The sequence below is a fragment of the Salvelinus alpinus genome, chromosome 10 (assembly GCF_045679555.1).
Source record: "Salvelinus alpinus chromosome 10, SLU_Salpinus.1, whole genome shotgun sequence".
NCBI classification, from domain to species: Eukaryota; Metazoa; Chordata; class Actinopteri; order Salmoniformes; family Salmonidae; genus Salvelinus; species Salvelinus alpinus.
This window is the reverse complement of record NC_092095.1, coordinates 42253573-42275041: the sequence shown is the minus strand read 5'-3', so window position 1 is coordinate 42275041 and position 21469 is coordinate 42253573. Positions and strand designations below refer to the sequence as shown.

At 41.8% G+C, this 21469-nt stretch overlaps 1 protein-coding gene across 2 annotated transcripts; it reads left to right on the top strand.

Annotated features, from left to right (window-relative positions):
• Window positions 1-6132: 6132 nt before the first annotated feature.
• On the top strand, window positions 6133-15684 carry LOC139532065 (Krueppel-like factor 6). Of its 2 annotated transcripts, none has more exons than XR_011666486.1 (4): window positions 6133-6472; window positions 9177-9704; window positions 12935-13058; window positions 13366-15684. XR_011666486.1 is itself a non-coding variant. In XM_071329190.1 (4 exons), exons 1-4 carry the CDS (start codon window positions 6371-6373, stop codon window positions 13415-13417), a joined length of 855 nt encoding a protein of 284 aa, XP_071185291.1. In that variant the 5' UTR covers window positions 6142-6370; the 3' UTR covers window positions 13418-15684. The 2 variants fall into 2 exon arrangements, 1 of the variants encoding a protein (XP_071185291.1); XM_071329190.1 differs by having other exon boundaries at window positions 6142-6472; window positions 9177-9753.
• Window positions 15685-21469: the final 5785 nt, after the last annotated feature.

Sequence of the window (21469 nt, the reverse complement as noted above, 5' to 3'; positions counted from 1 at the left end):
AACGACGCCTTTTTGCCTGTCATCAACCTTTTGCCTGATCTTCCGGACTACGTTACTAGCCTTCTCCCCGCCTGTACTGTTGCCTTTTTGGACCCCCTGTGTATGACCTTCTGCCTGCCCCTGGACACAGCTACCTGCGTCCTCCTGTGGTCCTTTACAAATAAACATCTGCTGCGCCCTGTGCTTGAAACCAGCTCTCTGTCTCCCATTGTATTCCTTACAGAATACCTCACCAAAAATGACAGATGGATTTAGCAGAGCTGGAGCAAAGTGTAACCCGACAGGAGGTCTGCAACCTCCTTCCCCAATCCATTCCTGCTTCACCGATATCAGGTGCCACAGCCTCCTCTCGTTCGTCTCCCTCCATATCCATGCCTAATAAATACGACGGCTCCCCAGGGAAATGTCAAGGATTTCTCATGCAATGCAACCTGTACATAGACCATCACCCCGCTGACTTCACCTCTGACAAAGACATGGTGGACTTCGTCATCTCCCTACTCACAGGCAAAGCTCTAGATGAGGTCACAGCCCTGTGAGCCGCTCAAAGTTCTGATCTGTCCTCTGAATCCCATTTCCACGTCCTTTTCAAGGAGGTGTTCGACCATTCGGCTTCAGGTCGTCACACCAGGGACCTGTTATGTGAGCTGCGACAGGGCCGTCACTCAACCACTGAGTATGCCCTTGAGTTCCGCACCATGGCTGCCGGCAGTGGATGGAGTGAACCAGCGCTCCTTACAGTCTACCGTAGGGGTCTAAATCGGGAGTTACAGACCAAACTGGCCTGCAGAGGAGATTTAATGGACCTAAACCAATACATCCGGATGGCCATATCCATTGGCAACCTTCTGGTGGACAGCAGACCTATACAGTCACTCATGGCCTGCGAGTCTTCCACGCCCTTCTCTCGTCCACCACGGTCTGATAGCCCCGAACCCATGCAACTCGGCCACGCCCTTCTCACGCCTGCCGAGAGACATCGGCGGTTACATGAAAACCTGTGCCTCTATTGTGGACAGAGTAACCATCTACTCAATAGCTGTCTGATTCGCCCCCCACGAAGGGATGACTACAACGCCTCCACTTCCGCCCGGGTAGGCATCTCTAACTTTTTGAATATTACCAAAAGGCAGTTTGGTATCCTGGCTCTTCTTTCTGCTAATGGGTTCACTCAGTTTGTGGAGGGACTAGTGGACTCGGGTGCCGCAGGTAATTTCACTGACGGACAATTGGCACAAACCAGTTAAGAGTCAAACTAATCCCTGTTAATCCTCCCTTTAGGATTAATGCGCTGGACGGACAACCTCTCAGAACTGGTCTTGTGACTCACATGACCGAAAGTTTCACCCTTCAGATTGGCCTCCTTCACTCTGAGGTCATTCAGTTAATGATGTTGTCTTCGCCTAAAGATCCCCTCATCCTCGGTCACCCCTGGCTAAGCCTTCACGAACCTGCCACCTCCTGGCAGCAAGGGGAACTGCTGTCATGGTCTCCCGCCTGTTTTAAGAACTGCTTCAATCTACCCTGTCGAGCAACCTCTATAGAAGAATCGGAGTCTGCCATTTCAACCCACATCCCACCTGTATATGCCAAGTTAGAAGTACTTGTTTATGAAAGTTTGCAAGCTTAATAGGGATTTTACCTTTATCAAAGTTGCATTTGAGTAAGAATTCTAGACCACCAATCTGTTGGAATATTAAATAGATAATATTCCAAATGCAATCCTTATTTCTTAAATAGTTTTGTATCCATTTAATCTTAAATATTATATTAGAGGTTTTAAAATCCAGAGCATTCAAACCTCCCTCACTTTGGGTGCTACATTACCAATTTTCTTAAATAATGAGGTTTATTCCTCCATATGAAGTTAAATAATTTAGTATCAACCATTTTAGTTACTGACAGATGAACATCCAAGGCAAGGGAGGTATAAACTAATCTGGACAGACCTTCAGATTTTGATAAAAGTACACATCCAGATAAAGAAAGATCTCTTAATAACCAGGAGTTAAATCTCTTTCCAATTTTCTCTACAATGGGAGAGAAATTTAAGTTGGCCCTTTCTTTCTGATCTTTGCTAACTTTAATACCAAGATATGTTATCACATCTTTTACAGGGATATTACATACTGAGTTTAAGTCACATCTTTTCAACGCAAATAATTCACATTTCCTAATATTCAGAGATAAACCTAATACATGTGAGAAGGCATTAATACACTCAATAGCTTTCCTGACTTCATTATTATCTTTCAAATAAATGGTGGTGTCGTCAGCCAATTGTGAACATTTTATCTCTTTGTCTTGTATCTGAATACCCCTAAAACTATTCTTATTTATATGAAGTGCCATAACTTGTGTGACCAATAAAAATAAGAAAGGAGAAATTGGGCACCCTTGTTTAATTCCACGTCTAATGTCGAATCTTTGTGAAGTTCCATGGGATAATTTAACAGCTGTTACTATTATTGTAAAGTGTCTTAATTACACTTTGAAAATATTGACCAAAACCAAATAATCGAAGAGTCTCAAAAAGAAAATAATGTTCAACTGTATCAAATGCCTTGTAAAAGTCTACAAATAAAATAAAGCTATCTTCCATAATGTGCTCATTGTAGTCTATCAAGTCCAATACTAGTCGATTACATATATGTCTGCCCTTCATAAAACCAGACTGGGTATCATCAATGATTTGGTCAAGACCTTTTTTAAGTCTTTCTGCAAAGATGGATGCAAGTAGCTTTCCATCATTGTTCATTAATGTGATTGGTCTCCAATTTTCTAACGTCATAGAATCTTTGTTTGGTTTGGGTATTACAGAAATTAGGCCCTGTGTCATAGAAACAGGCAGGACCCCTAAATCAATTGCCTCCTTAAAAACATGAAATATGAATTTAATAATATCCTCCTGAAAATATTTATAGAATTCACTGATAATGCCATCATTCCCTGGAGATTTGTTCTCTTTTAACTTGCTGATACATTTTTTTATTTCATTGATAGAAATCATTTCATCACAAGACTTTTGGAAGTCTTCATCTATGAATTTTGCATAGTCTTTGACAGAGTCTAGAAAGGCAGATACGTCACTAGTAGGACAGGCATTACTGGTATAAAGGTTACCATAGAATTCTGAAACATATTTTGAAATATCTTTGGGGTTTTCATTTTCTTTGCCATCTATATTAAGCTTATGAAAATATTTTTTTCTTTCTAATTTGTAAAAGTATTTTGTATTTTTTTCACCTTCCTCCAACCATCTCCTTCTTGATTTTACAAATGCCTCTTTTGCTCTCTCTTCATAGTCGGTCCATTTCTAGTTGTAAAGAGAAGAACTGACCCTTTCCTTCTTCATCAAGGTCCTCCATAGAGATTAGAGAAAGTATTTCCTTAACTAGTTTATCTTCCCTCAATCTTTTAAGTTCAGCAATTTCTTTACCTCTCTTCATGGCTGTTTGTCTTATTTCATACTTCATTAATTCCCAATATTTCCGATACGACTTAAATAGTTGGGCTTTCCTCCAATTGTCTTGTACAATATCTTTGGCATCCATCTTGAAATTATCATCTTCCAACAGTCTACTATTGAGTTTCCAATAACTCCGATTCGGTTTAACTTCAAATCCATTACTATTTAAAGATAAGAATATAACTTTATGATCAGTAAGAATTGATGGTTCAATTGATACCTTGACTACAGAATTATCTAATGAACTAGAAATCAACCAGAAGTCAATTCTTGACTGTCTGGACATGTCCTTGTTACTCCAAGTGAATTCCTTTTTATCAGGATATTTAGATCTCCAAATATCGACTAATCCAAATCCAAGACCAAGACATAGATTATTAAACTCAGGATTAACTCTGCTGGATCTGTTGGGAGGGGGATATCTGTCAATCGTCACATTAGATACAGAATTAAAATCTCCGCCTAAGATAATTTTGATATCCTGAAATACACCTATAACTCTATTAATCTCTTCTTCAAATTCTTGAAATAATATCCTGTTGTTTTGTTTGTTGTTGGATGCATAAATATTCCCTAATAAAAACATTTCACTGTTGAAATTTACTGTTAAAATTAACCAACGTCCAGAGTGGTGAGTCTTACTACTGATGACCTTCTTGCATCTCTTAAATACACCTCTTAAAACTGCTACACCTGCAGAGTGGTTGTTGCCATTTGATAACCAGATATCGTTACCCCATTGATTTTTCCAAAAAGATAGATCGGAAGAACAAGCATGAGTCTCTTGTTAAAAGTAAAAGTCTGCATTAAACCGTTTGCAATACAGGAAAATAGCCTTACGCTTGAGTAAATTACGAATACCCCTGACATTAATTGAACAAAGAGATAAACAAACTTCAACCAACAACCTTGTTATGCTAATATAAGCTTTTCCTAAGGATATGTAACTCAAAACGATTTCCATCCCATTATTAACCTCTCCAACAAAAACTAATAAAGTATTCTTACTCCCACAAGGGGGAGACATTGTGTAGACTTTACAATAAGCAGTTATTCACGTGTTTAGTTTACCAGTTCTCAGGTCAGCCTTTTCTCATTCAAGTGTTTGTGTAAATTTTTTATAATAAAAGGCTGCTTTTCACCTGGCAATCAGTTTTTTGGCCTGACAGTTCTGTCCGAGTTAGACTCTGGCTCTCTCTTAAATGTTCTGATTTGGCCGCATTTCTTTCCCATCGATGATCATTCTTGCACCGATAAAAAATGCAGTTGTCCCTGCCTTTCGAGCTGCAGCCACCATCGGCCAGAGTTTCCCTCTTGTCACTTTGTCTGCTGAGGTCAGATCCTCCGTGAACCTCAATTTTTGCTTGATGAGGAATTCACAATTCTTCGCTCGCCTCCAGAGAAGATCCCGTGTAGATCTGCTGTCTCTTGTCTTGATCCTTGAGTCTTCCCAAATGATGGATGATGTCTACATTTTCCTGAAGTTTGGCTTTTGATTCAGGAATGACAGCTCCACAGATGTCAACAACTCTGCATTTGATGTCCTCACCCGCCTGCTCTGGAATTCCATGGAGCCTCAGGTTCCACCTGCGCTGGTATCTCTCCGCCTCATTCACCTTTTGCTAGAGTTCAGCTACCTTCTTTTAATTTTCCTGAAAGATAACTTCCACTTTCTTCATGTCACTTTTGAGGGGTTTCACTTCTCCAAAGATAAAGTCAACAGATTTTTTAATGGCCTCAATTTTCATCGTAATTCTCCCTAACCATGACCTCCAAGCCATTTGCTCTTTCATCTATCGTTGCTGTCAAAAGCATTACAATATTGTTTTGCATCTAAAGAAGTGACACCCTCTTGGCCTCATTTTTTCCCCCTGGGGCTTGACTGGAGTGCCGGGGTCATAAGGTAACGAACGGCCTGAGCTGGGGACTGGAGGGGCGCAAGTTGTGATCATTGTTGTCCGTGCTCACCACATTTTCATCACCCATTGCAGTATTTCCTCCCACAGTTACATTCTGAAGAGGAGTACCCAAAATCATACCATCTTTTGTGGTTAATTGTCCATCTGACGATCTCTCAATTTCTTTCCTTTTGGTTCTGGTCGTGGAAGTTTCCATGTACGTTAGACAAGCTAGTTTTTGAGCTAGCTAGCTTATCTGGCTATCTAGTGCTGTCGCAAACTTAGTTTTAGAGGTGAATAACTTGCAGAAAGTATACTACATTGAAATGTCTCCAACCAGGAAACATTGTTGCTGCTCAAATGCGCTCTCTGCGGCGAAAAGTGCAGAGGCGCAACTCACTGACACTCGAAGAGAGTAGGCAATATCACACGCACACGCACACGCTTCTAAAAATAGCTGTCCAATGAATGTAAAGGATCTATGAGTCAAATTCACCAATCACATTTGACAGGACCAAATTATGTCAGGAGACTATTATGATTGGATGTGATATTTTAGGTGGAGTTCGTTTTGCATGGCCCGGTGGCCCGGGTGATGGAGATTAAACTTAAGGACCAATGTAATGGTCTAAAATAGCAAGCCCCGCTCACCCGGGGCATCGTGCCATGCAAAACGAATTTGAGCATATGCGCTCGGGCAAACTGATTCGAGTTCCATTGGTTAATGTTCCAAAAATAACGCTGTCACGAGGTGTTGGGTAAATTGCTAGGTTTGAATACGGAAGTTACATGTTACTGGCTTCGCGTTTAGTTCAGCGCTTGTAAATAGTGTAACTTCAACACCAGCGAGGAACAGTCGTCTGTTAACGGGGCAGCGAAACAACGTTTAACTGCAGTGCACTTTATATGTCCAAGTAAAACTTGCCTGTTCGAGATTGACCAACATTTTTAACATATTGATCTTGTTGAAGCGCAGCTTTTTAGCCCACATTTCGGATTTCAAATGGATGTTCTACCAATGTGCAGCATATTTCACGAACTTCAGATTGTACACGACACGGGCTACTTTTCAGCCTTACCATCACTGGAGGAATATTGGCAGCAGGTAGCCTAATATTATTTATTATAATTTGAAACTATTGATTTAACTGAAATTAACAGCTCTGACCAATCATTCGTGTGTTTTGATTGGATGTTACTGTGGCATGGCAGTAGAGTACTACAGTACTTAAATTATAAATTAATTGATACAAATTGATACATTGTATTTTATGAAAGCACTTTCACTGTATTCAAATGTCCTCTATTTGCCTGTGGTCAAACGGTTGCCCAATGCATTCCGTTTTTTCTTCAGTTTTACACTAAATGTATATTTTTGTCAACTTGTCAGTAGTTCGAACATGCAGATGCCCGTGTCCATCTGGATGTGTCAAATTCGAACTCTCAGTTTGCGTGAAAGCCCTAGAACACGGTTTCTCATTGGTCTTGGGCCCCTGTGTACGTTTTGGTATTTGCCCAGGTACACAGCTGATTCAAATAACTAACTCTTTAGCAAGTTTTGATTATTTGAATCAGCTGTGTAGCGCTAGGGCAAAACCCAACAGCGGAAGCCCCAGGACCGCGTTGGAAAACCATGCTCTTGTCTAGAACATGTGAAAAATAACCAAGCATAGTCTATTTCTTATTTATATGGACATCTCTGAATGTCTATTTCTTATTTATATGGACATCTCTGAATGGAGGCCCAACCAGCCTCACCAGTTAGCCACAGATGCAAAATATATGGCGTTCTATACAGCTTGTTGATTCGCATGAGACCATTGCTACCAATCAATGTATGGCACAAGTCTTGTTCAGTGTTGCAATGTTTGACCTCTCGGGAGTTTGCATTGCAATTAATGGGTTGTGACTAACGTTAGTATCTGGTAGCGTAGCCTAGTGGTTTGGTATTTTCTTTAAGTTGTTGCATGTGTAAGCCTTTATGAATCTCAGAAATTAACTCGAAAGCAATTATTTGGTTCAAGTAGCCTAATGGCGATGTTGTCAGTCAAAATGCTGCGGAACTGACCTCGTTAGTAAGTGGATGTTTTGTTGCTGCAAAGTAGCCTAACCAGATTATAGCCAGCCTAAAATGTTTTCATTTAATTTTGAAAATGTATACAATTTACACCAATAGTCTTGCATAACATACCCCAATTTTAATCTTATGTGATTGAAATTGATGCAAGTAGTTTCCTAACATGCTGACGAGACCCCACGTGTGCGCCATCACGCTTACGTTGATTGTGTCCACCCACACCAGACGCGACGAGGGCACGCAGGTTGAAATATCAAAAGGAACTCTCAACCAACTATATTAATTTGGGGACAGGTTGAGAAGCATAACATTTATGGCAATCTAGCTAGCCTGTTGCTAGCGAAAGTTACTCACATAGTATGTCATCAGTAGTGTTGATTGATTAATTCCAGTCAATAAATTTGGATTAAAAATGCCTAGGTAGCTGAGCCACCCGAAGTTTGACATATAAACCAAATTTTATCACATTCAAATGTTCTATTAACACAAATAAATGGGCTTATTTTACGCTATAAATGCATGATGTTACCACTTCCTTTCCCCTGGCCAGAGGGGATCAGAGCATATAGGCTTCTCTAGGGTACCTAAAGCTGTGGTTATCAGTAGGCTATAGTTCAGACTGAAGCACAGATTAATTGTGCACAAATTGACAAATCATTAGGGAAATCAGTCTAAACAACAGGTACTTTCTCCCTGTTTTCAATGCTTTTGTGTACATTTTTTATTGAACTAAATCAAGTGCTGTTGCAAATGCCATCTCGCCATACATTTGCCAGCAGCCCTGCTGTGCTGATCTTTGTGACGTGGATAGATTGAAATCGCCACACAATGCTACAAATGAAAAAACACATCCTATGTGTTATCTATTTTTTTAATACAGTATTGACAGGAATGGACTATCATTAATTTTAGTATAACTTATTTTTACAAAAATAAATGGAAAGGGTATTTTAATTATAAATTAAAACCATAGTCTGATCTCTCACTCAATAATACTGACCATAAGGTTTATTCCTCTGAAACAATACATTTGCATGTCGATCAGTGTATTTCAGTATGCTTCTATCCAAACTGTATCAAATGTCAGCAGTGACCAATTCATGTGCACATGAGTAACTTGACATGATTGGCTAAGATTGTGGAAGGAGTAGTTATGCCCTTTGCCTAGGGCCTATTTTTATTTTATTTTTTCAGCTGTTCTTGTCAAACCTACATCCTGCTATACCTCCAAGCAGATGACCCTGCTTTTAATGAATCTTCAAGATCTAGGATCAAATCTGAATATATTTATTGTAACGAATGGAGAACTGAATGACTGCATTCTGGGGGGAAGGACGATGCATGCAATGCGTCATGTCAACTGAATGAGTCTTGGGGAAGCAGGAAGTTCAGTGGCTTCCTTAAAATGACACTAAATATGCTCTGTCATTCATTGCACCACAGAACTGAGAATGTATATATTAACTGTTCCTCCACATGTACATGCTACTTAGGATATGTGATGGTCAAGAAGAGCTGATTTGATGTTTGAATGTGAGGCTGTGGTTTACACAGCTGTTCTGCACTGTGAACCAAAAGAAACAAGTAGCACAACTATGATGTCATAAAATGTCAATGCTGTTGCTACTACTACTTTTGTTGGTGGTCTGGTAGCTGTCTGAAATGCAATGCACCTTGTGATCTTTACTATTAATGCATTCTAATCATGTGTTTTTGTTTGTTCCTCAACCAGACATGCTTGGAGTTGGAACGGTATCTACAGAGCGAGCCTTGCGTCTCAACGTCCAATATCAAGTTCAAGACGCAGGAGCATGACCCGTGGAGCAAGGTGATCCTGGCGTGTGGGGATGAAGCGATTGACTCCGACTCAAAGATCCCTCTGGTCAAAGAGGACAATCAGGATAGCCCAATCTTGGAAACCAAAAGTGTTAACTCTGATGCCAACAGCGAAGCGTCAGACAGTTCTGGGGAGCTCACGCGAACACACAGCTTTACCTCAAACCCTCTGGGGTCGGTTCTGGCCTGTTCTGGACCTTTTGGCGCTTGTATCATTAGCACTCCACCATCCTCCCCAGAGGTCAGCTCGGAACCCAGCATCTCACAAGGCTGGAGAAGCGTTCACACGGAATTGCACTTGCCGGTAGAAATGCGGACATGCGGCATCGGGAAGAACTCGGGAAAGACTAGGCTGGTCAGTGGAGATCCATCACCGGATGGGAGGAGACGGGTGCACAGGTGTCACTTCAACGGATGCCGCAAGGTTTACACAAAGAGTTCACACTTAAAAGCACACCAGCGCACTCATACAGGTTGTGAAACACACATTTCCCTATGCTATCACAACGGAGGCCTCTGGCTTTGGTGTTTACATTGCATTGCATAACCTTGGGGGGGGAACACAACCTGTGGCCAAAGTGACATTGATGGCACAAAGCTTCCTCACTTCAATTTAAATGTTAATTTTCTAATGTGCCGAATACAACAGGTGTAGGTAGACTTTACCGTGAAATGCTTACTTACTAGCCCCTTAACCAAAAATGCGTTTCTTGAAATGGAGTAAAGAAAATATTTCCTAAATAAAAAATGTAACAAGAAAATTGCATAACAATAACGAGGCTATGTACAGGGGGTACCGATACCGAGTCAATGTGTTGGGGTACAGGGTAGTTGAGGTCTTTGTAAAGTGACTATGCATAGATTATGAACAGTGAGTAGCAGCAGTGTAAAAGGGGGGGGGGTGTCAATGTAAATAGTTCAGGTGGCCATTTGGGGGTAGAAGCTGTTAAGGAGCCTTTGGTCCTAGACTTTGCGCTCCGGTAGCACTTGCTGTATCAGAGAGAAGACTTGGGTGACTGGAGTCTTGGACAATTTTTTGGGGGGGCATTCCTCTGACACTACCAAGTATATAGGTCCTGGATGTCAGGAAGCTTGGCCACAGTGATGTACTGGGCTGTACGCACTACCCTCTGTAGTGCCTTGCGGTCAGATGCCGATCAGTTGCCATACCAGGCGGTGATGCAACCGGTCAGGATGCTCTCAATGGTGCAGCTGTAGAACTTGAGTATTTGGAGACCCATGCCAAATCTTTTCAGTGTCCTGAGGGGGGGGGGGAGGTGTTGTCGTGCCCTCTACACAACTGTCTTGGTGTGTTTGGACCTTTATCGTTTGGTGATGTGGACACCAAGGAACTTGAAGCTCTCAACCTGCTCCACTACAGTCCCATCGATGAGAATGGGGGCGTGCTGGGTCCTCCTTTTTTTGGGTCCTCCTTTTCTTTTTGTCCACAATCATCTCCTTTGTCTTGAACACGTTGAGGGAGAGGTTGTTATCCTGGCACCACACTGCCAGGTCTCTGACCTTCTCCCAATAGGCTGTCTCATTGTTATCAGTTATCAGGCCTACCACTGTTGTCAGAACTTAATGATGGTGTTGGAGTCATGCTTGGCCACGCAGTCGTGGGTGAACAGAGCGTACAGGAGGGGACTAAGCATGCACCCCTGAGGGGCCCTAGTATTTAAGATGTGTTGTTGCCAACCCTTATCACTTGGGAGGCCGTCAGGAAGTCCAGGATCCAGTTGCAGAGAGGTGTTTAGTCCTTAGCTTAGTGATGCACCTTGTGGGTACTAAGGTGTTGAATGCTGAGCTGTAGTCAATGAACAGCATTCTCACGTAGGTGTTGCTTTTGTCCAGGTGGGAAAGGGCAGCGTGGAGTGCGCTTGAGATTGCGTCATCTGTGGATCTGTTTGGGCGGTATGCAAATTGGAGGGGGTCTAGCGTTTCTGGCATGATGCTGTTGATGAGAGCCATGACTAGCTTGCCTTCATTACTGTTACACACAAGTCATATGTAATTTAACTGCAAGAAATTGCTATTCTTTATTTCACCAAATGGTATTGTCTGTCTTGTTTGTTGTGTAATCTAATCAAAGTTACAGATCCAGTTCATTGCGAGTCCTCATGCAGTCAGAGTGCCACAGTGCAGTTACTCAGAATATTAGCCACGCATGACTGTGACCTAATCTACCTTGAATGTGTCTGAATGCTGAGGGGAAGGGGAGACGGTCACACTGAAAGGCAGCCACAGTGCACATGGGGATGGAATGGACTTGGTTTACGTCCCAAATGGCACCCCATTCCCTTATAGTGCACTACCTTGACCAGAGCCCTATGGGTAGTAGTGCACTATATACACTGTTTCTCATGGTCTGAGTCTTTAGGTGCCTTTTGGCAAACTCCAAGTGGGCAGTCATGTGCCTTTAACTGAGGAGTGACTTCCATCTGGTCACTCTACCACAAAGGCCTGATTGGTGGCGTTCTGCAGAGATGGTTGTCCTTCTGAAGTTTCTCCCATCTCTACAGAGGAGCTCTGTCAGAGTGACCATCGGGTTCTTGGTCCCCTCCTTGACCAAGGCCCTTCTCCCCCGATTGCTCAGTTTGGCTGGGCGGCCAGCTCTAGGTAGAGTTTTGGTGGTTCCAAACTTCTTCCATTTAAGAATGATGGAGGCCATTGTGTTCTTGGGGACCTTCAATGCTGCAGACATGTTTTGGTACCCTTCCCCAGATCTGTGCCTCCACACAATCCTGTCTCGGAGCTCTAGGACAATTCCTTCTACCTCATGGCTTTGTGTTTGCTCTGACATGCACTGTCAACGGTGGGGCCTTTTATATAGACAGGTGTGTGCCTTTCTAAATCATGTCCAATCAATTGAATTTACCACAGGTGGACTCCAATCAAGTTGTAGAAACATCTCAAGGATAATCAGTGGAAACAGGATGCACCTGAGATCAATTTAGAGTCTCATAGCGAAGGGTCTGTTTACCTATGTAAAGGTATTTCAGTCACATTTTTTTTGTATAAATGTGGAACATTTTCGCTTTGTCATAGTACACATTTTTTCGGCTTTGTCATGATTGGGTATGGTGTGTAGATTGAGGAAAAACATTTTATAATTTTTTAGAAATAAGGCTGTAACGTAACAATGTGGAAAAAGTCAAGGGTTCTGGATACTTTCCGAATGCACTGTAGGTATAGGGAATAGTGCCATTTGGGATACAGCCATTAGCTATGGTTCTTCAAAACAGATTTCGTTTCAGCATTGGAAAGGGCAGACTGACCATTCCTTATATTTTTATTAGCTGTGTGAAATTACATGTGTGGCTTTCTCTACGAGCTCTGACTCTTTAAGACTGCAATTACGTCCAACGGATAAGAGGACTTTCTTTGGTCCTAACATGTTTTTGAGTTGGGTAACAGGTTCATTGGAATTAGACTAGATTTATTGTAGTGTCTGAGTAAAGTTGTGTAGCTGTCAAGTGATTACCGCCATGTCATTTCCATTCTCTTTACTACCAAAGGTCATTGACCAGAAGGAACGATGACAATTTACCTTAGCTTATTACACAGCGTGTTTCACATTGACTGGAGGTTAAAAATGGATTGTTCAATATTGCATTAATTTCACAGGTCATGTTATTTTTGTTTATTTCATAGGTGAAAAACCATACAAGTGTTCATGGAAGGGCTGCGAGTGGCGATTTGCACGGAGTGATGAGCTAACCAGACACTTCAGGAAGCACACTGGGGCCAAGCCATTTAAATGCAGTCACTGTGAAAGGTAAGCTCCATCACTATGCTATCTACAATTGAGACCACCTGAGTGTTTACACAAACCCTCTTGATACCATTTACTCAAGTGTGAGTTGTTAGTATGTCTGTTCATTCAATGATGTGATTAGCATTGCATTGTTAACAAGTGCTTCCTGAAAATGCTTAGTCAAATGTGTAATTCAACCCTTAAAATATGTAATTATATTGCCAGCCTGTAATGTTAATTTGGGATCTATACTTGTATCCTAGACATATTCAGTATTTTTTTTAGTATTACACCAGTTCACACTTTCCATCTCTCGGTTTGCCTCCAGGTGTTTCTCCAGGTCCGATCACCTTGCCCTCCACATGAAGAGACACCTCTGAGCGTCGCGAAGCCATTTAGCGAAACGAACTAACGCAGCAAAGGGGAATGTCGTCTCATAACCAGTCTCATGGTTGATCTGCCCTTCAGAGGACTGAGCTAGGGGAGTGTGTTCAAGCCAAAGCCTGCCATTTTTCACCATACCCAGTGCTTCCGGGATGGACGAACCCCTTGGAGAAAACTAATGACAAAATTATGTATGGAAGGAAGCAGACAATTTAATTGAGGGAATGGGAAAGAGAAATTAAGACACAATGCATTAATTTCTTTTTTTAATGTGTGGTTGGTGCGTGATGTATTGAGGTGGCGCAACTGTCTCCTGGGCAACCGATACACTGGTACTTCACAAACATTCTAAGGTAAGCATGTGTGGACTGCGAATATCTGACTGGGTTGCCTTGCCAGTGTGCAAAGAGGGGGAGGCAAAGGTCTTATGGTACCGTTGTTTCTGTGGACTGAATGGTATCAGGGAACAAGTTTTGTTTCCTTGTGGTCGTGAGTACGGGTGTGTGAGGAAAGTGTCTACCTGCCTGTCAAGCAGCAGCGAGACTGAGTTAATTATTTATTTTTTTATGTTTTTGCCAGAAGCCTTGAGGGGTTGTGGTAGGGGGTGATGTTGTATCCCTTCCAGTTAGCAGAGGCCAGGGCAGAAACTCCACAATGTGAGTTTTTTTCTAGTGTTTGGTGCAGCTATTAAATGTGCAATATGTACATGGCTTGTTTTTTTATAACACAGCTAATGTGCTTAGAAGTTATAACACAATGAACTATACTATAACTTCAGTATCATAGACAGGTGTTGCATGGTTCTGGAGGTTATTTGCTTTTCCTGTTATTCCGGAATCAGGACTGCAAATGGATTTCTATCAAAGTGCAGCTAAATACCAACAGTTAAATGTTACAATATTGTACATAAAGCCTTGATTTTTTTTTTTTTTTGTATTCAGTACTTTCTTTGGTTGGAGAAATCACTATTGCCTAATTAACTGAATCATTCATGAAGCTATTTTTTTCACTCTATGCCTGTAGGACTCTTGAATTCGATTTTGTATATTCCATCTTTTCTACCTGATAAGACACCATTAATTTAATTAACAGTGCATTGTGTAAGTGACCTAGACTTGTGGTTTGGTTTTCTCCTGGTGGGGGTCACGTTGTATGGGTGATTTGAAAAGATTTATTAAGGCACAATTTCACATGAACTTACTTGCACCGTTCCTTGTTTTCAGAGACAGCTAGGCCTATTAGCCCATATGTAGATTTGTGAATAAAGTGTTTATGACATGCAGAGTAAAGATCCTCTATTAGATCATCAGGGTGCTTTTGTTTTGCTATAACCTGTCTATATAGTACATTCAGTTGAATCAGACCAAAACCCATGTAAATGGGTATCTTCAAGTCATCATGTAGAGCACTTTAAACAATGTATTATTAAACAAATGTACTGTATGTCGTTCCACATTTGGTTTTTGTGTAAAAATGTAGCTCGACGGTACAAAACAACCTGATGAGACTATAGGGCTAAGTCTGAGATGGCACCTTGTTCCCTTTTATAGGGCACTATTTTCAACCAGACCCCTATGTACGGTGGTCAAAAGTAGTGCACTATATGGAATAGGGTGCCCTTTCAGATGCACCCTAGCACTAGGGCATGGAGCTTTTGGTTTGTGTAAAGACAAGGTTGACTTGAAGGGAAAGTGATAGTGCTGCAGCTGTGTTCAATGTCTGGGCTTTGGGTTTGTAGAGAACTCAGGGCCCAGTCTCACTGTAGACCAATATCCTCCCCCTCCAACCAAGCTAAGGAAAAACCCTAAAGATTTATTGTAATTATCAAGCTCTAGTTGGACAGGCCTTACCTTGTATTGCATTTCTAATTAAATGTTTTGCTGGCATAGAATCTGTTAACTGCTGTTTCTGGGAGTTTGCTATTGACCCATTTGGGCATTCATTTGTTTTAGTCCATGCAGCTACAGTGTTATCAAAACCAATGGTGAACAAGATTCTGTAGAAAATGTAAAAGATCAATCCATCTCTCCCCATTCGAAACTGATTTGTTTATGTACACACATGGAAAAATGTGACATCTTTCGTCAATGTTATTTGCCCTGTGTATTAACAGTACAATAGGATGTTAATGGGTGGGGAATTTAGAGACTATGATATTTTTGCAGGGTAAGGGACCGAAATAATAATGTTAAAGGATAATTTATTGTACCATGTGTCATTAAATGTCTGACTCAAGGATTAAAAATTGAAGTATAACAAAGTACATGGACTTATTCAATATAATTTACATGCGATGCTGTGGGTGAAAAGGAATTTGATGTTACAGCAAGATCAGTGAAGCAGGGCCACAATATTTTCAGTACATTCAGAAAGTTTTCAGACACCTTGACTTTTTCCAACTTCTGTTAGGTTATAGCCTTGATCCTAAAATGGATAAAAATCAAACTGCGCAAATGAGGGATCAGGGCCTTGGTCAGGGAGGTGACCAATAACCCGATGGTCACTTTGACAGAGCTCCAGAGTTCCTCTGGGGAGATGGTAGAAACTTCAGAAGGACAACCATCTCTGTAGCACTCCACCAATCAGGCATTTATGATAGTGGCCAGATGGATGCCACTCCTCAGTAAAAGGCACATGACAGCCTGCTTGGAGTTTGCCAAAAGGCACCTAAAGACTCAGACCATAAGAAACAGAATTCTCTTGTCTGATGAAACCGAGATTGAACTCTTTGAACTGAATGCCAAGTGTCTCGTCTGGAGGAAACCTGGCACTATCTGTACGGTGAAGCATGGCTGTGGCAGCATCATGCTGTGGGGATGTTTTTCAGCAGCAGGGACTGGGAGACTAGTCAGGATCGATGCAAAGATGAACGGAGCAAAGTACAGAGAGATCCTTGGGGCAAACTCTCCAAATACAGGTGTGCCAAGCTTATACCGTCATACCCAAGAAGGATTGAGGCTGTAATCACTGCCAAAGGTGCCTTAAAGTACTGAGTAAAGGGTCTGAATACTTATGTAAATGTGATATTTCAGTTTTGTATTATGTATAATAGGCAAACATTTCTAAACCTGTTTTTGCCTTATTGAGGTATTGTGTGTAGATTGATGAGGATAAAATAAATGAGAAGGCTGTAACAAAATGTGGACAAAGTCGTGGGACCTGATTATTTTCCGAATGCTCTGTATTTTAGTTCAGAGGATTAGCACAAACATTACAATGCCAGCAACGGTAATGCTTTTTTGGGGCAAGGAATAGAAGTAGAACATTCTGTCTTTGTAACAGAACCGCCAATATCATTCAGGTGGTAATCAAACCTCATTTGTTTGCGTCTTAACCAACAGTTTCCATCACTGTCTGCATCCAAATGTTTTCCGATTAGTGTACTACTTCTGACCAGGGATCATAGGGCTCTGTTCAAAGGTATTGCACTATACAGGGAATAGGGTGTCATTCTCTATATGTCTATCTCCTCCACACACAGCTCCCCCAGCTCCCCTACAGAATGTTTGTAATAAATAAAGACATAAAAAAAACATTGTAAGATTATTTTTGCTCTGACAATTTATATTTGAAATAGTTTTGCAAAATTGTTATTTCTGTATGAATGTATTTTTTTATTGAAATAATATGAATCTTATCAGACTTATGCTTTGTTTAATTTTTTTCTCTTTACTACAGTTCATATTTTCAGGGATTGCGGATCGGTTTATGTACACAGACGGTCAGTTTCCCAGACACAGTTTGAACTTAGTCTTCTATTAAAGGGATACTTCGGGAGTTTGGCAATGAGGCCCTTTATCTACTTCCCTAGAGACCGATGAACTTGTGGATACCATTTTTATGTCTCCGTGTCCAGAAAGAAGGAAGTTGGAGGTCATTTTGCGAGTCAATGCTAACTAGTGACATAAAAATGGTATTCTTGAGTTCATCTGACTCTGGGGAAGTAGATAAAGGGCCTCATTGCCAAAATCCTGTAGTATCCCATCAAGAAACACTTTTCAATGGTGAATCTCCATTGAAAATGTATTTTCGTCTGTATCTGGAAAACCGGCCCAGAGTTTTTCAAATGGAAGTCTGTGGAACTAGCATGGTCCCATCTGCTGTCGCACTCTTCTCTAGTTGTCATGTCATACAGAGAGTTGGCTGTTACAAAATATTTTTATTAGAAATGATCTCTGAAATCTTGCATAATTTGGTCAGCTGTGTGATTAACTTCTGTGTTCATACCTGTTAGAAATTGAGAGTTCCGGCAAAAACAAAGTCTCTACCCTCGTAAAAGGAAACTCTCAGCCGAAGCACTGCCTTCGCCCAATCCTGATACTTCCAAATAACCAGTGATGAAAACCCCCATAATGGGATATACAGTAACTCCATGGAGCTATGGCACTCTTGTTGATCCCCTGATGTGTGAAAATAGATGTTACGTCCCCCATAAACAATGCAACAGATGAAGCAGTACCTTTGATGTCACGCGTATCTACGCGCATCCCTAGTCCCTGTGCCTAAGAACACCAAGGCAATCTGCCTAAATGACTACCAACCCATAGCACTCACATCTGTAGCCATGAAGTGCTTTGAAAGGCTGGTCATGGATCACATCAACACCATTATCCCAGGAACCCTAGTATCACTGAATTTGCATATGGCCCCAACAGATCCACAGAAGCAATCTCTATTGCACTCCACACTGCCGTTTCTCACCTGGACAAAAGGAACACCTACGTGAGAATGCTATTCATTGACTACAGCTCAGCGTTCAACACCATAGTGCCCTCAAAGCTCATCACTAAGCCAAGGACCCTGAGACTAAAACACCTCCCTCTGCAACCTGATTCTGGACTTCCTGCCATACTGATCCTCAACACGGGACCCTCAGGGGTGTGTGCTCAGTCCCCTCCTGTACTCTCTGTTCACCCATGACTACGTAGCCAAGCACGACTCCAACACCATCATAAAGTTTGCAGACTACAATAGTGGTAGGCCTGATCACTGACAACAATGAGACAGCCTATAGGGAGGAGGTCAGAGACCTGGCAGTGTGGTGCCAGGATAACAACCTTTCCCTCAATGTGATCAAGACATAGGAGATGATTGTGGACTACAGAAAAAGGAGGACCGAGCACACCCCCATTCTCATCGACGGGGCTGTAGTGGAGCAGGTTGAGAGCGTCAAGTCACTTGGTGTCCACATCATCAACAAACTATCATGTTCCAAACACGCCAAGACAGTCGTGAAGAGGGCACGACGACGCCTATTCCCCCTCAGGAGACTGAAAAGATTTGGCATGGGTCCTCAGATCCTCAAAACTTTCTACAGCTGCACCATCGAGAGCATCTTGACTGGTTGCATCATCGCCTGGTATGGCAACTGCTCGTCCTCCGACCGCAAGGCACTACAGAGGGTAGTGCGTACTCTCCAGTACATAACTGGAGCCAAGCTTCCTGCCAAGCAGGACCTCTATACCAGGCGGTGTCAGAGGAAGGCCCAAAAAATTGCCAAGTACTCCAGCCACCCAAGTCATAGACTGTTCTTTCTGCTACTACACGGCAAGCGGTACCAGAGCGCCAAGTCTAGGTCTAAAAGACTTCTTAACAGCTTCTACTCCCAAGCCATAAGGCTCTTGAACAGTTAATCAAATGGCTAACCGGACTATTTGATTGTCCCCACCCCACATTTTTACACTGCTGCTACTCTCTGTTTATTATCCATGCATAGTCACTTTACCTCTACCTACATGTACATATTACCTTGACCGGTGCCCCCGCACATTGACTCTGTACCTGAACCCCCTGTATATAGCCTCTCTACTGTTATTTTACTCTACTGTTATTTTATTTTCCTTAATTATTTGTTATATTTGCATTTATATATTTTTTTATTAAACTGCATTGTTGGTTAAGGGTAGATATATGACGGTAGATATTACTCATCTGCCCGCCTACTGCTACCTCTAGCAGGCTTGTAATTGTGCGTGCATGTTGCACATGGATAGTCGAACGCCAAACTCTTCATTGAGACAATGCTGAAACATCAATCCATGGTTGAGTCAATGCCACTTTACATTTCTGCCAAAATCAAAATTAAGTTTTTTGCAAATTCAGCAGGCTATGCTGTGAAATAGGCTTTTAGAAGTGCCGTCTTCATCTCATTCATTATTGTTAATGCCTTCTTTGGTCTGCTTATCAATGTACCAGGAACATTTCATTCAGGATAAATGGAGTTAGCGCTGAGTTTTGTATTTGTATTTATTATGCCTTGGCATCAGCTACTCTTCTTGTGGTCCAGCAAAATTAAGGCATGTGTCTGTGCTTGTGCTTGTGTCTCTTCACAGTACCTGCTTTTCCATGAGGTGTATTTGAATCTTGAGTAAAACGAGTCCTATATCGTCATAACCTGAAAGGCCGCTCAGCAAGGAAGAAGCCACTGCTCCAAAACCGCCATAAAAAAGCCAGACTACGGTTTGCAACTGCACATGGGGACAAAGATCGTACTTTTTGGAGAAATGTCCTCTGGTCTGATGAAACAAAAATAGAACATTTTGGACATAATGACAATTGTTATGTTTGGAGGAAAAAGGGGGAGGCTTGCAAGCCGAAGAACACCATCCCAACCGTGAAGCATGGGGGTGGCAGCATCATGTTGTGGGGGTGCTTTGCTGCAGAAGGGACTGGTGCACTTCACAAAATAGATGGCATCATGAGGGAGGAAAATTATGTGGATATATTGAAGCAACATCTCAAGACATCAGTCAGGAAGTTTAAGCTTGGTCGCAAATGGGTCTTCCAAATGGACAATGACCATAAGCATACTTCCAAAATTGTGGCAAAATGGCTTAACAAAGTCAAGGTATTGGAGTGGCCATCACACAGCCCTGACCTCAATCCTGAAAAAACGTGTGCAAGCAATGAGGCCTACAAACCTGACTCAGTTACACCAGCTCTGTCAGGAGGAATGGGTCAAAATTCCCCCAATTTTTTGGGAGAAGGTTGTGGAAGGCTACCCAAAACGTTTGACCCAAGTTAAACAATTTAAAGGCAATGCTACCAAATACTAATTGAGTGCATGTAAACTTCTGACCCACTGGGAATGTGAAATAAATAAAAGCAGAAATAAATAATTCTCTCTACTATTATTCTGACATTTCACATTTTAAAAATAAAGTGGTCATCCTAACTGACCTAAGACAGGGATTTTTTACTAGGATTAAATGTCAGAAATTGTGAAAAACTGTGTTTAAAAGTATTTGGCTAAGGTGTATGTAAACTTCCGACTTCAACTGTATGTACTGGAAAATGTCCAATAGTATCTGTACTGATGGCGCAAAAGCCATGACAGGGAGACATAGTGGAGTGGTATTGCGCGTGCAAGCAGTTGCTCCCAAAGCCACTTGGGTACACTGCAGCATCCACCAAGAGTCTCTTGCTGCCAAGTGAATGCCTGACAGCTTGAAAGACATTTTGGACACTACAGTGAAAATGGTTAACTTTGTTAAAGCAAGGCCCCTGAACTCTCGTGTATTTTCTGCACTATGCAATGATATGGGCAGCGACCATGTAACATACAGTGCACTGGTTATCAAGGGGCAAAGTATTGACACGTTTTTTTTTAAATTGAGAGATGAGCTTAAAGTTCTTTACCGACCATCATTTTCACTTGTCTGACCGCTTGCATGATGACAAGTTTCTCAAACGACTGGCCCATCTGGGTGGTGATATTTCTCGCCTGAATGATCTGAATCTAGGATTACAGGGACTCTCCGCAACTCTAGCCAATGTGCGGGACAAAATTGAGGCTATGATTAAGAAGTTGGAGCTCTTCTATGTCTGCAATAACAAGGACAACACACAGATCATTCCATCATTGTATGCTTTGTTTCTGTGCAAATGCACTCAAGCTTACGGACAATGTCAAATGTGATATAGCAAAGCACCTGTATGAGTTGGGTGTGCAATTACACAGGTACTTTCCCAAAACGGATGACACAGTGATGACACACTGGATTCGTTATCCCTTTCATGCCCTGCCTCCAGTCCACTTACCGATATCT

What these genes read in the sequence shown, in the direction of transcription:
- LOC139532065 (XM_071329190.1), top strand. Translation starts at nt 6,371, where the DNA reads ATGGATGTTCTACCAATGTGCAGCATATTTCACGAACTTCAGATTGTA. An exon ending in TGGAGGAATATTGGCAGCAG is followed by an intron (nt 6,473 to 9,176) that starts GTAGCCTAATAT and finishes TTCCTCAACCAG; the next exon opens with ACATGCTTGGAGTTGGAACG. An exon ending in ACACCAGCGCACTCATACAG is followed by an intron (nt 9,754 to 12,934) that starts GTTGTGAAACAC and finishes TTTATTTCATAG; the next exon opens with GTGAAAAACCATACAAGTGT.